The sequence below is a fragment of the Nipponia nippon genome, unplaced genomic scaffold, assembly GCF_047370975.1.
Source record: "Nipponia nippon isolate SJK-2023a ecotype South Korea unplaced genomic scaffold, ASM4737097v1 scaffold_5, whole genome shotgun sequence".
Classification (NCBI taxonomy): Eukaryota; Metazoa; Chordata; class Aves; order Pelecaniformes; family Threskiornithidae; genus Nipponia; species Nipponia nippon.
Genome location: NW_028262369.1, coordinates 72,911,075 through 72,923,304, shown reverse-complemented (window position 1 = coordinate 72,923,304; position 12,230 = coordinate 72,911,075). Strand labels below are relative to the sequence as shown.

The 12,230-nt window shown below is 46.8% G+C and overlaps 2 protein-coding genes across 3 annotated transcripts in view; one reads left to right on the top strand and one right to left on the bottom strand.

The window, feature by feature from the left end:
* Positions 1-262: 262 nt before the first annotated feature.
* The window catches only part of CUNH2orf80 (chromosome unknown C2orf80 homolog), a 36,655-nt gene continuing 24,687 nt past the window's right edge, over positions 263-12,230 (top strand). The window contains exon 1 of the mRNA XM_009462376.2: positions 263-388. The gene's annotated coding sequence lies outside the window, so the exon portion shown is untranslated. The remainder of the gene's footprint in view (positions 389-12,230) is intronic.
* LOC104010279 (uncharacterized) lies at positions 1,420-11,010 on the bottom strand. Of its 2 annotated transcripts, none has more exons than XM_087734054.1 (9): positions 9,942-11,010; positions 9,703-9,846; positions 8,578-8,753; positions 8,254-8,316; positions 7,528-7,622; positions 6,442-6,710; positions 3,859-5,823; positions 2,557-2,683; positions 1,420-1,685 (listed from the first exon to the last, which is right to left on the bottom strand). In XM_087734054.1, exons 2-9 carry the CDS (start codon positions 9,842-9,844, stop codon positions 1,484-1,486), a joined length of 3,039 nt encoding a protein of 1,012 aa, XP_087590180.1. In that variant the 5' UTR covers positions 9,845-9,846; positions 9,942-11,010; the 3' UTR covers positions 1,420-1,483. The 2 variants fall into 2 exon arrangements, with proteins under 2 accessions (XP_087590180.1, XP_087590179.1); XM_087734053.1 differs by having other exon boundaries at positions 10,156-11,010.

Sequence of the window (12,230 nt, the reverse complement as noted above, 5' to 3'; positions counted from 1 at the left end):
GTGCCACATTCAGGCAGATCATACTACAACAGCATCTGTAACAAATTCCATGTTATTTACTAGCTCTTACCCAGCTTCTGGAGTTACAGAGTACCAGACAAAGCTTAGTACCTTTCAGGAAACTGAACAAATAAAGGGGCATTTTTAAATCTTACACTTTTTGTTTGTTTATTTTAATGACTTAACAGTATAGCTCAAGTGTAAGCAATGTAGTAGCATTTACCTGACTGCAGAGGACACCGTTTTCCCTCTGTACTAACAAAGTTTCCATCTTCTGGAGGACTCTGCAGAGTACAGCAAGACCCAGTCTGTCCTCATGAACTGATGGATGTTGCTGAAGTGCTGAGGAGAGAAAGGAACACTTGTCTCCGTGTTGGGAGAAGAAACAGTAAGTGTGGTCATAAGAACAGAGCATCCCTTTCCCTGCCCTGCCATGGAGAAAAAATATTTTTCTTGCTTCCAAGGAGGCACATTCCCTTCCTCTTTACTACTAATACAATCACATCTTTTCCCCACCACTCCCTCAAACATTTAATATCAGTAACCTTCAAAATTAGACACCAGCAGACCCTAAAAAAGCAAATGCTGGAGGCCAGTGGGCACTCAGCCTGCAATGGAAAAGAGCACAGGATTCCCTGATGGTCTGCTTCATGGTATACTAAGTGCTTCCCAAAGCTCTTGGGCAGTGCCCTTGTAGCTCCCACTACCAGTAATAGCCCCCTGCACCAACACTCCCTTCGGCAGACCCCAGCAAAAGTTGCTTTTAATCAAAGTATAGCCTAACTCACCTTTAGTGCTGACACTGATGTAGTTAGATGCGTGCATCTGTGTCCTAGGTAGTGCATGCTCAGGACTGGTAGAAGGCTGTTTTCAACTCCATACTTACGCAAATCCCCACTGACAGCAAATACAGTGAGAGGGGATATATTAGTCATCTGACATGGCTCCCTTCCGGAACAGCAGAGAGCTCAGGCTTCTAGGGCTGCCCAAGGCTTCAGCAGTCAACCCTAAATATGACTTCCCAGCAGGCTGCTCTACCCGTACAGAAGCCACCTTTTACAGGAGGTCACACTAGGCAGCATGTCAGCATGCCTCTTCTGCTTGCTGTCAAAGCCTGGGCTGCTGCAATCCTTTCATACCCACAAGGGCTGCTGAAAAGGGTATCTGCAACACCAGATCAGCCCTCCAAGGTGTTCTCTCCCCAGGCTTGCGTAGGGCCAGGAGAGAACTGGCAGAGCCAGCTAGCTGTCTGTGGTGCCACAAGCACTTGTGCATGAAGACTTTGCAGACAAGCACCCCAGCATTTAAAGGTGGAGGTGGGGAGGACAGGGAATAAATGTCACAAAACTTTTATACTGTCAACATAGAAGACTTTATTTATACTTTAAAATTAAAATTAAAAAAATAAGCTATGCAAAACATTAGAGATATTCTACCAAAGATGCACAAGCCCTTAGGAGCTTGGGGGCTGCCTGTTCAACCACTATTTTACTTCTGGTTCCATGTCTCTTCCCATTGTTATTCGCTTGTCTGCCTGGGCACTGGGACGTCCTTCAGGAAGCCATTCTTCTTCCTCTTTGATCTTCTTGGTCATTGCCTTGGCTTTGGCAGTTTTCTTGTTTCGGTTTTGTGGAGGGGCGTGGAAGAACGCCATGTCTGTAAACGGGTCGCCCTGCCTCAGTTTACTGCAGAACCAAAAGGGTTAGACTGAACCATCAAGGTATTTCTTGAATATGTATATGATTTCAGTCTCTAAAGTTTCTGATTTTACCGAAATGCTTCCACTATAAGATGACTGATAGTACAGTTTGTTCCTTGTCCAGTACAGGAACAGCTGTACCAATACAGAGTACCTTCTGACCCAGTATAACCAACTCCTCACAAAAAGTTCAAACTGTGACACTTTTCAGGGAAAAAACTTAGTATTACCCAGTAGCATAATAACAAAGTCATCACTTTAGGAGTTAAATGTTTCTGGCACAGTAGCCATTGGATGTACTGAATCCACAGTTTCTTAGGGAAAAGATACAGCTACTTGTGTAGGTACTTGTATCTGCCAGAAAAGGCAAATATAGATACCGCCTGCTCACAGGGAAGAACCCTCCTCAAAACCTAGCATTTCCTTCACCAAAACCCAATTAAAATGGAAGTATTACTCAGTTGTTGTATAAAACTTCAGATACCGCAGAATGGCAGCAAGTGAAATCAGGGCTTTCACTTAGCTGTCTTTATTTACCCTGTATTTTATCCTTACACTAATCCCTCATTAGCACTGGAGTACCAGAGATACAGTCTGTAAGAGATGTGCTCATTTCAGGGAGGGAAATAACATCTTTGGTAGCTTATTACCAGAAGCCTGCGCATGCATCTGTGCTAACGCAGAATTTTGGCTTAACCACACTGTGGTAGAAGAGGAGGGTCACAAAAACACGAGGGGTAAGAGGAACTTAAAAGACAAAGTGACAGAGGGTCCAGCCCTGGAGAGTGAGCACATGAGAGCAGAGCAGGGGTTGCAGCAGAGGAACAGTCATGGGAAGGAACAGTTTAAAGCCCAACCTGTTGAGTTTTGGCTCTGCATAGCATGCTGGGCCCCGTCTCCGCCTGGATGAGTGCCCTGACACTTCGTCCGAGCTGGAGGAAGTCAGAGTCCTGGCATTGGTCAAGTCCTGTAGTGGCCTGATCTCTGCAAAGGGAGACATTCACACATGAGTTGATCAAAGCATTTCCAAATCATTTCCAGATATCCTAAGAAATACAGCTGCCAAATAGAGAAGGGTCACATTACCAGGTTTCTCTGAACACTGCACAATCCTGAATCTAGTCATGTTCCCTGTACACTCAGGAGACCATTTTTGTCTAAAAATCCCAGACCTGCTTGTCATAAGTCAGCTCATGAACCAAATTAGGCTGCTCACTGAAAAAAATACAGGTCACTAATACTGCTAGTATCACTGGGCCCTGGTGTAGTAGAAAAAAGTGATACAAAAATGACAGTTGATAGTTCTAATGCCCAGGAGCTTACAGCCTGGAGGAGAAAGCAAGCTTATGGCACCGAAACAACCTAGGAGACTTCCAGCAAGACATAGGACCCTGCCAGCATTTACTGCAGCTTTCAAAGTGAAGTCAGCCAAGAGGGGGAGGGCAGGAGAACAAACTTCCTCCCTCTTTACAAAGTACAGCCCACTCTAGCTATAACAGGCCTGTTTGTCAACAGGTACAGGAAGGAAAAACCCCACAAAACAACTCTCTTCACAGAGTATCCAATAACAGCAAGCTCCCAAAAAGGCTCAGCTTAACTCTTGTGTTACCAGCCTCCAAATCCTTTTAAACAACAAACCAAAAAACCACAACCAAGAGAATTTAGGTAGCTCCTGATGAATTTCCATTGAAGACACCACCTAGAGGTATAAAGTCTGAATCCTTGCAGTACTAACCATTCTGGACCAAAAACCTGCCATCTTCATCATATTCTGTGCCCCAATAATGCTGACCCTAGTAGGCAGGGTCAGCATCAAATTATACTTTTCAACTGCTTGGGTAATTGATTTTCGAAACTGACAGGCATGCCCTGTAGATAACAAGAGTGTTAAAGCAGGACTTGCAGCACATGCTCCTAGTCTTTTCTCAATATCCACACATGAACAAGCGACCAGAAATTCTTACAGGAATGCTGATAAACTAGAAGCAAATGCAGCCACAGAAATGACTGGCCAGCACAAGTGAAAGCATAAATGGTGTATTGGACACTGATCTTTAACTCTGAAAAAAGAGAGGAGGGGAAGAAAGATATAAGCTCTTGCTGCATGGATTTTTGGCACTCATTCCAAACACAGGTTCCCTCCCCAGCCTACCACCTACCAGGTTCCTGTGAAGATGAGCTCTGAGAACTTGACTCAACCTGGTTTCTTTCCCCAGGTATTTCCTCCGCAGTCTTTTCGTTAAATATGAGGGAGCTTTCCGGCCAAACAGAGGATTTCTCTGGCATTCTGTTGCCCTCAGTACTTAAGCTCTTGGAAACTGGTACATCTGTAAGCCTGGAGCTGACAGGCAAAGCTGCAGAACAGGTCACAGAGGAGGACTCAAGACTGTGTGAAAGGCTTGTAAGATTATTCGTAAGCAAGATCTCAGCTATCTGCTCCTCCAGGAAGGCATCTGGCTCAGACAGCAGATCTGTAATGCAGGAAAACTTCCCTGTCAGGACAGTTTGCTTGGATGCAAGTTCTGCTGAACTTCCAATGAGCACCTTGGCACCATCACTTTGTCTGGGCAGGGAATCAGTCTCTGGAGGTCCAGAGGTGTTCCTCTTCCTCTGAGGCTTCCGTTTGGGATAGGCCTCTTTTTTTGAAGCATTCATGTTGTTGCCAACTTTAGCTTGCCCCTTTTCTTGAAGGTCTCCTGTCTGTTTTTTATTGCTCTGAGCAGCTACCATCCTCTGAACTCTGGGGATTTTGCTAGCTTTGCTCCCAGGAATAGACCTGGGAGGTATAATTTCATCCCCTTCAAAATCTGTCCGGATACAACCCAAGTTTCCTGCAAGATCCAAAGGATGGACAATGTAAGTTTTTCTGCTACATTTAAGATTACCTGGTGAGTCTTTTGTGCTACTCTTAACTACTCCTTGAACATCTATACATGGCCCAAAACCATCAACTTCATTTCTCTGATCACTACAACTGCTTTTCCTGCCAGTCTTCTTCCTGCTTGTCTGGCTTCTTTTAGGCTGTTCTTCAGCTTTGGCCTCTGATATTTTCACACTGTTTGGCAGATTCTCCTCATCAGAGTCATCTTTTTGCCTAATTACTCTAGTTTTTCTGTTGGTTTTCTGTCTGATGCTCTTTGTGCTCACACTTGAGTCCTCTTGCAAAGCACAGGCACTTGAGGTCTCTTTCCTCAAGAAAAGTGGATTTTGTAGACTGGAATAATCTGAGGGAACTTCATAACTTGAGAAGGTACGATCTGGGCTTTTTGACAAGCTCTCCATACTTTCGATCTCAAAGATAGCTTCCTTCTTAACCTGTTGCAGTAAGTCACCGCTTCCAAGATTGTGCGGTTGTGCTGGATTCACAATGTATGTTCTTCTGAGATCTCGGACTTCATCAGGAGAGCGGGAATGTTGCTCCACACCACAGCCTCTGTTCTTCCTGTTGAAAGCCCCCAGGGAAGCCTTCTGCCTCATCTCAGAAACTTCAGACTCACTAGAACACATTGCAGCTTTCAGCTGAAGAAGCTTCTTTGCATTTTGAGCACTCTTTTCACATTGAGGTAGATCAGGACTAGTTTCTGCATTGTTTTTAATTGCATTTGTTTTCTTTTTTCTTGTTCTTGCCTTTTTAACAGTTGTTTTCTCACCAGTTTTACAATTACCTTTGCTTTTAACCTTCACAGGAACAAATTCAGGGACTGGGCTATAGCTGGGGTCTGTTTCAACACCACATCTAGTTTCTTTAGCCTGTGGCTGATCACAGAAAATCTCTTTACCCAAAGATTTTCTCTCAGGAGTAACAGTGGTTTGAGTAGGGGAAACCAGAGAGCTGGGAGATTTCAGCTGTGGCTGTATGTTGCTCTTGCTGGAGCTGCTGCTGTCCTCTGTGATACTCCGCTGAGCTGCCTGAGTGGAACTGGCACATGGGAAGATATCCACACCAGAAGATGGAGTGCTTGTTGCAAACAGGGTGGAACGCTTTCTCCTCTGAGTAACATGCCCTTGTGAGAGACGGTCAAAGAAATGTTTTGCCATCTCATCGCCCTCATATGAAAGAGGATGACTTTCCCAGGCAAGCACTGGCAAATTGTCAGGATTTTGTTGGGTGGCACACAAGGCCTCTGTTGGAAAGACAAAATTCATTCTTAAGACTGAGAAATGCAGCAGGCAAATGCCAGCTTTCCCCATACCACTGAAAGTCACACCCCACACACTGCCACAAATCCAGAGCATAGAAAAACCATGATTTTATCCCTACAGGGACTCCCCAAACTTACTGTGTAACAGAATTGCTCAGCTGGCTCCCCTCAGAACAGAAAGGCAGCCCAAAGCAAGATCCCTTAACCAGCCCTAATATTTAGGAATGCTCATGATCTGTATGAGAGTTGTTATTTACATGGCAAATCCACAAGGAACAGAAGATGCGCATCTAGTCAGATTTTGCACCTTCAGACATTTCTGAAAATCTTATGTAAGCTCAGCGCCTATTACTCAGAAAGCCTAATGAGTGATCTTGAGCTATTGCAAACATGCCAGATATCCCCACCAAGACACCCCATTCTGGGATATATGTAATTCTAGCAGGATCAGGGTCACTGAAGCATGCAGTTCCTAACAGTAATTACGAGCTGCTGGAGTGATGGTTAGGACCTAACTGGAGCTATAGCACTGCACTTATTCATTTCTGAACAGAGACATGCAAGGTCACACCAGAAGAACAGTAGAAGATGCAAATTTACCTCCAAGGATGCCAGAGTCAAGAAAAGCCTCTTGTGCTTCCATTGCTTCAGTTGGCTTCTTCCCATTCTCTTCCTGGCGGGACTGAGGCTTCTCGGCAGGCTGCGGTGGCAAAGCATCTTTGGAGGCAACAGGCACAATTTCCAGGGGCTCATTAGAAGCAGATCCCTGAAGATCCAGTGAGGATGTCTGTACTGCTATGGAGCTGCCACCTTGCTGTCCTGCATCACACAGCTTGGAAATGGGCACTCTCATTGGTATCCCTGCAGCCCTGGTGAGAAGGAATAACAGCAATGGAGCATGTTCCATACCTGTGACAGGCCCCAGAATCCCGCAGAACAGCTACAGCTTTCACCTCCATCAAGAGCTGCTGAAATACATTTCTGAAGGCTTCAAGTGCTGAAGAACACACACTGCCCAGCCAGGACAGATTTCCCATTTTTGTGCAAGCACAACTCATAAGGAAAGCACACTGCTGCGGACACAGAAGCAGGAGAAAAACAGGCTGAGGCAACAAGGAAGTAAGGCCTTTTGGCACATAGGCTGCAACCACAGGTTCACCTCGCTGTGGAACACCAACGTGGCTGCTTGGAGGTATGGGCGTGGGCAGCTCCAAGAACTCTCCTGTGTTCAAAGAGGAGACCAGACAGAGCAGAAACGGAACTTCAAATATATTTTAAGAGATCCTGCTCTGACCTTCTTTCCAAAACACAAGTTCACATCATACAAGCAGATGACTATTAAGCATTTATATGTAACAAACATCAAAGCAGCCAGCTATGGCACTCACTCAGTCGAGGAAATGTTGCAGTGCTCACAGCTACAAAGGAAAAACTACCCAAAAGCAATGCGCTTTCAAACAAAGGAAGGAGAAGGACCAGTTTATGCATAGACTTGGCATTAGGACAAATAAGACAAGGAGTGGCAGCAGAAAGACACAGAGTAAAGAAAAAAATCAAGCAGTGGTGGTTTAGAGGAAGGCATCTCACGTAAAACAGACAACTGGGCACACACATAAAACAGAAGAGGAAGTTTAGCATATAGAAATTCAGGACAAGCTTGGTGATACCCGACATTTTAAGGCCCACCTCACAAGCTGACCATCTGCAATATCATCCGCCCAGCTATCTTCAGTCATGCTGCTCTTCTGGCCATTGGACAAGGATGCAGAACTTGTATGGAACTGGAAAGCAGAGACATAGAAGGGTGGTTTAAAACTCTTGCAATCCCCTGTGCACCTTCCTGCACAGAAACAGCAGAACCTCAGTTTCACCCTGGAAAGTTTGTCAAGTATGTCAAATACTGCTGGTGACCCTCTCCCATTTAAAATTTTTTTGCACAAATTATGGAATAAATTGCAGCAGAGTCAGATTCTGTCTCCACAGGCTTAAGGATGAAGTTAAACTACTTCAGATAATCTGAGACTAGGAAGCAGGAATATTTTTACCACCCACCTATGAGATAGGACATATTGAAAGTATCCTGTTCCCTATCACAAGTTGCCATGGCGACACTTAAAAAAATAAATTGAAAAGAAGTCACAACCTGTCATAGCAGAGGAGCCTACTGACCAATACAGACAATGACCCAGAGGAAGGCAGTTTAAACCTGTAGTATTTCCTACAATAAAAAGTTACCCTGGAAATCATTAACACAAAGCTAAAAACAAGGATGCAGCCAGTACCTCATTCAAGCAAGCAAAGGAAAACAGTCGAAGCATCAAACGCTGAAGTGAGCAGGCAACACAAAGCAAAAGACAGAGACAAACACAGCCCCCTTCCCACAGCAGTGTGCTCACGTTTCCCATGGTTTACCTCAGACAGCCGGGCCATCTTAACTGCAGCCATAAGGTTTTCAAATTCTTTCAAGGTGTTACTCTATGTTGAGGTAATAAAGAGAAACCATAAAGACATTAAATCAAAACATCTATTCCAACAAGGATGCTGGTAGCCAGAGCAAGGCATTTTCTGGGGAGAACACAGCTTGGAAGAAAGAGTAAGCAAACGAATGGTGACTGTTTTCATATGCAGAGACTACGGACAATCAGTGACAGCTCACTCCTCCCAAAGTTGAGATGCTAGTGCCGCATACCTTGCCCACCGCCCCTCTCCATGCCAGCCACACTGTTAATGCCATACCAGGAAGGAGAGCTTGTGCCGCAGCACAGCGTTCTGGAAGTGGCACTGCTCCACCTCCTTCTGCAAGATGGTCTTCTCCTGGATGAGCCGCTGTGCATTGGCTTTTGCCGCATTGAGGGCCAGGGCCAGTGCTTTATTGTTGTGCTTTAGGGAGACTTTAATACTGGAGGAGTTGTCTGTAAGTGATAGAGAAGTAGCACACAGAATCAGCATGCAAGGTCTCATCTATGCCTCCTCCCTCATCATACTTCTTCCTCTTCGCAGACTAGCCTCCCTCGAGCTCAGATCTCTACAACTCAATAGCCCCCACACAAAGTCAGCAGAATAATTCCTTCCAGCAACAGACACAGGAAAAACTTTCCATAATAACCTGCAACACTTCAGACAGACACCCTCTCCATCCTTAGTGGGTTGTGCTCAGTCAGCAAGCTACTGCTTCAATTCTTAATGAATGATGGCATGGATCACGTGCTGAGTTTAGAAAGATATGCTTCTGACTTTGAACAAGTCACCTATAGCTCTGAGTGCTCATCTCCATCCAAAAAGAGGGAGACAAACCTACTGTCTCCTGTCGTAGCCCTTGAGCAGATTTAGATCCATGTTTCCCAATTTCAAAACTAATAAATAAAAGTAACAGAAATACATAACTTTTTCAAGGTAGTCCAAATTATCTCATGCACTATCATTGCATTATTTCCCCCATAAAAACAAATCACAGTTAGGCTAGCTTCTGCACAGGGTTCTGTGTACACTAAAATACTTTCCACACCTCTTATTTTTGCTGTTTGGACCCTGAGGACTCAGTTACCCAGACACAGCTGTCTAATGCCATCTGAGATGCTGCCGAGCACCCTGTGATGCCCCCAGCTGCTGCTCCAAAGGTTGTGCATTTAAACCTGCCAGTCCCTGATACCTCAGACACCTTTGGGCACCTCAAGTGGCACTTGACGCTCATTTGCAGGGTACTGAATTGACTAGACACCCACAGGCAGAGAAGCAGCTGTTAAATATCAGCTCTGGGTAAAAGACTGCCACCCACCACCACCACGGCCACGGCCAAAGGCACAGTTATAAGCTGACATAACTGCCAGCCTCTGCACACACTGCAAGGCAAAATACACTCACTAATGATTTTCGTTTTGATTTTTGATGCAAGCGAGGCATTCAACTTCGCAGTCCTCAAGGCACCGTTCTTCTTCTCCCGCATCCGCTCTCTCACACCACTCAGGCTGAAGAAGGATGTTTCGGAAGCCTCCCGAGATGCCATAGCTGGAGAGAGCCACACCGAGCAGGGTTACCACCCGTAGCCTTCCCTTCAGCAAGTACTCACCGGCCAAGACCGACACTCCCCCCGAGAAGCGTACCTGCGGCCTCGCCCCCCCGCCCCACTGCTGCACTGACGCCGGCAGAGAAGAAGGAGGCCGCAGGGCCGGCCGCAGACACCCGACACCTCGCCCGGCTCCCGGGCACGACGGCCGCCGCGGGCAGTTACAGCCCCTCCACCGCCTCCATGCGCCAGCGGCCCCTCAGCGCTCGCGGGGAGCGGAGCGGGGGAGCGGGCGGGCTGGCCCCCCTCACCTGCGTGCGGGGCGGCAGCCTCGGCACCTCCGGCGCGGCGAGCCCCCGGGGCGGCGGGCGGCAGCCCCTCGCCACGGCCAGACGAGGGAGGCAGAGTGGGAAAGGAAGCCGCGCCCGCCGGGAGACTTTTGAATGCAAACGGATCGGCGGGCAGCCCGCCCCTCGCCCCGCCCCGCGGGATGGCTCTGGGGGGAGCGGCCGTTGCCCTGTAGCCGCCATTTTGCGCCCCTGGGTCGGGCCGGGCCGGCCCGTGGCCGCTAAGGTGCTCTGCGCTCTCACGGGGAAAGGGGACCCCGAAATGCTGCCTTCTCAGCCGCCGCGGTCCCGCCACCCTTCTGGCTGGAAGCGCCTAATTTTGAGGCCGTGCTTGTGAGGCGCCAGCGCGGGCCCTCGGCGCCGCTGCTGCCAGCTTGCCCTGGGCACGCAGAGCTACAGCGCTCCTGAAACGCCTCAGGAAAGCCCGAGGGCTGTTCTGAAGGACAGATCTCACCCAAAAGTTAGGGTTTATTCGTCCGCAGAATGCAGCACCTGGCTTGCAAGCTTTCACCTGCGAAAAGGTGACATTTTACAGTCTATTAAAAGGAAATTTTTTTCTTAAGCAATTTACATTTCAGTCCAAGTTAACGTATTGCTTTCCAGACACCTTCGAATTTGTCCTCAAGAAGTTGACATTGTATGTGCAGGTGTGATCATGTTACATATTTTAAGGAAATGACATGTAAGGAAAAAGCAGCCAAATAGTTTGGTGGACAGCAATTGACAGTGGAAGTGCAGAGGGAATCTGCAATACAAACAAGGCTGGCAAAAATGCTTCTACCGGCTGCCACACGCATGTGAATGGTAGCCCTTCGCAAGAGTCCTAAATCCTGCTCCTATTATGATTTTATGTGGTACTTGTTAATACATTAGCTGATGAGCACTAAATCAAGTGAATTATTAAATAAATTTATTCCTTCCAACTTAATTAAGTAGTAGATTGACAGAACACCATCCATACCAGCCCTGAAAATCAGACCTGCAGTGGATAGCCATGCTGCAGACATGCAGACCTGCCTGTTGCTTTATTTCTTACTCTGGGGAACCTGCAACTGGCATTAAATGTGCTATGGTGTGGGGAAAACACTTAAGTATCCTTCTCTAATACGTATTCTGTGCTCTGCGCGTGACAAATTCCACAGTTCGAGGGGCCTAAACTTGCTCTTACTAAGTTTACTAAGTTACTTTACTAAGTTTATTAAGCACACTGGTTAGCGAATTAAATTAACAGTCGACAGCTTAAAACCAGAGACCCTTTCCCACGCAGCCCTATTTAAACAGTGGAAATCTTTGCCAGATGATATTGCAGATGTCAATTACTCACGTTTCAAGAAGTGATTGGACAAGTTTGTGGAAGTAAAAAACAAGCAAGGGCCATTAACTGCCAAGACAACACCTTTTGCTCAAGAAGGTCCTGAGCTGCAAATCGGTGGAGAATGGGGAAATACACAAAGTTTGATGCCTACTGGCGCAGCTCTTCCATCTCTTTCCTAGGCATCCCCTGGTGGCTGCTATTTTTTTCCCCAGGAAGAGCACAAACACAGTGCCACCTCCCTCCCTGCCTTGCAGTGATACAGAGGTATTTCTTGCTTTTGGGAGAATAGCAGGGGTCAGTTCGCCGCAGGGCTAGGGACCAGCCTCATTTCAGGAAAGTCACTTTCTTCATCAGGGTATCACCACATAATAGAAGAGGAGTTGGGTTAGCAGGACTTTGGGTCAGTCCTGGCATGGCTATGTTCACTTTGTGAAGGTCACTTTTCACACTCGCCTGGCCATACCAGCAGATCAGCCCTGGGTAGGTGTAACTGGAGGAAAGGCAGGCAGTAGATCTGCATTTCTCAAAGCAGAGCAAACAAGCAGCAGCTCTACTGGAGACATGGGGTTGCCACAATGCCTGCCAGACAGATGCCCTTAGAAATCAAATCCAACTTGATTACAAGCCCCGCAGCTAGAATGAAAGGTGGGGAAGTGCTAAGCTTGGTGCTCCTTTTGTCATAGAATTAATGAGAATGGCCATAAGCATCTAACGCTGCTAGGAG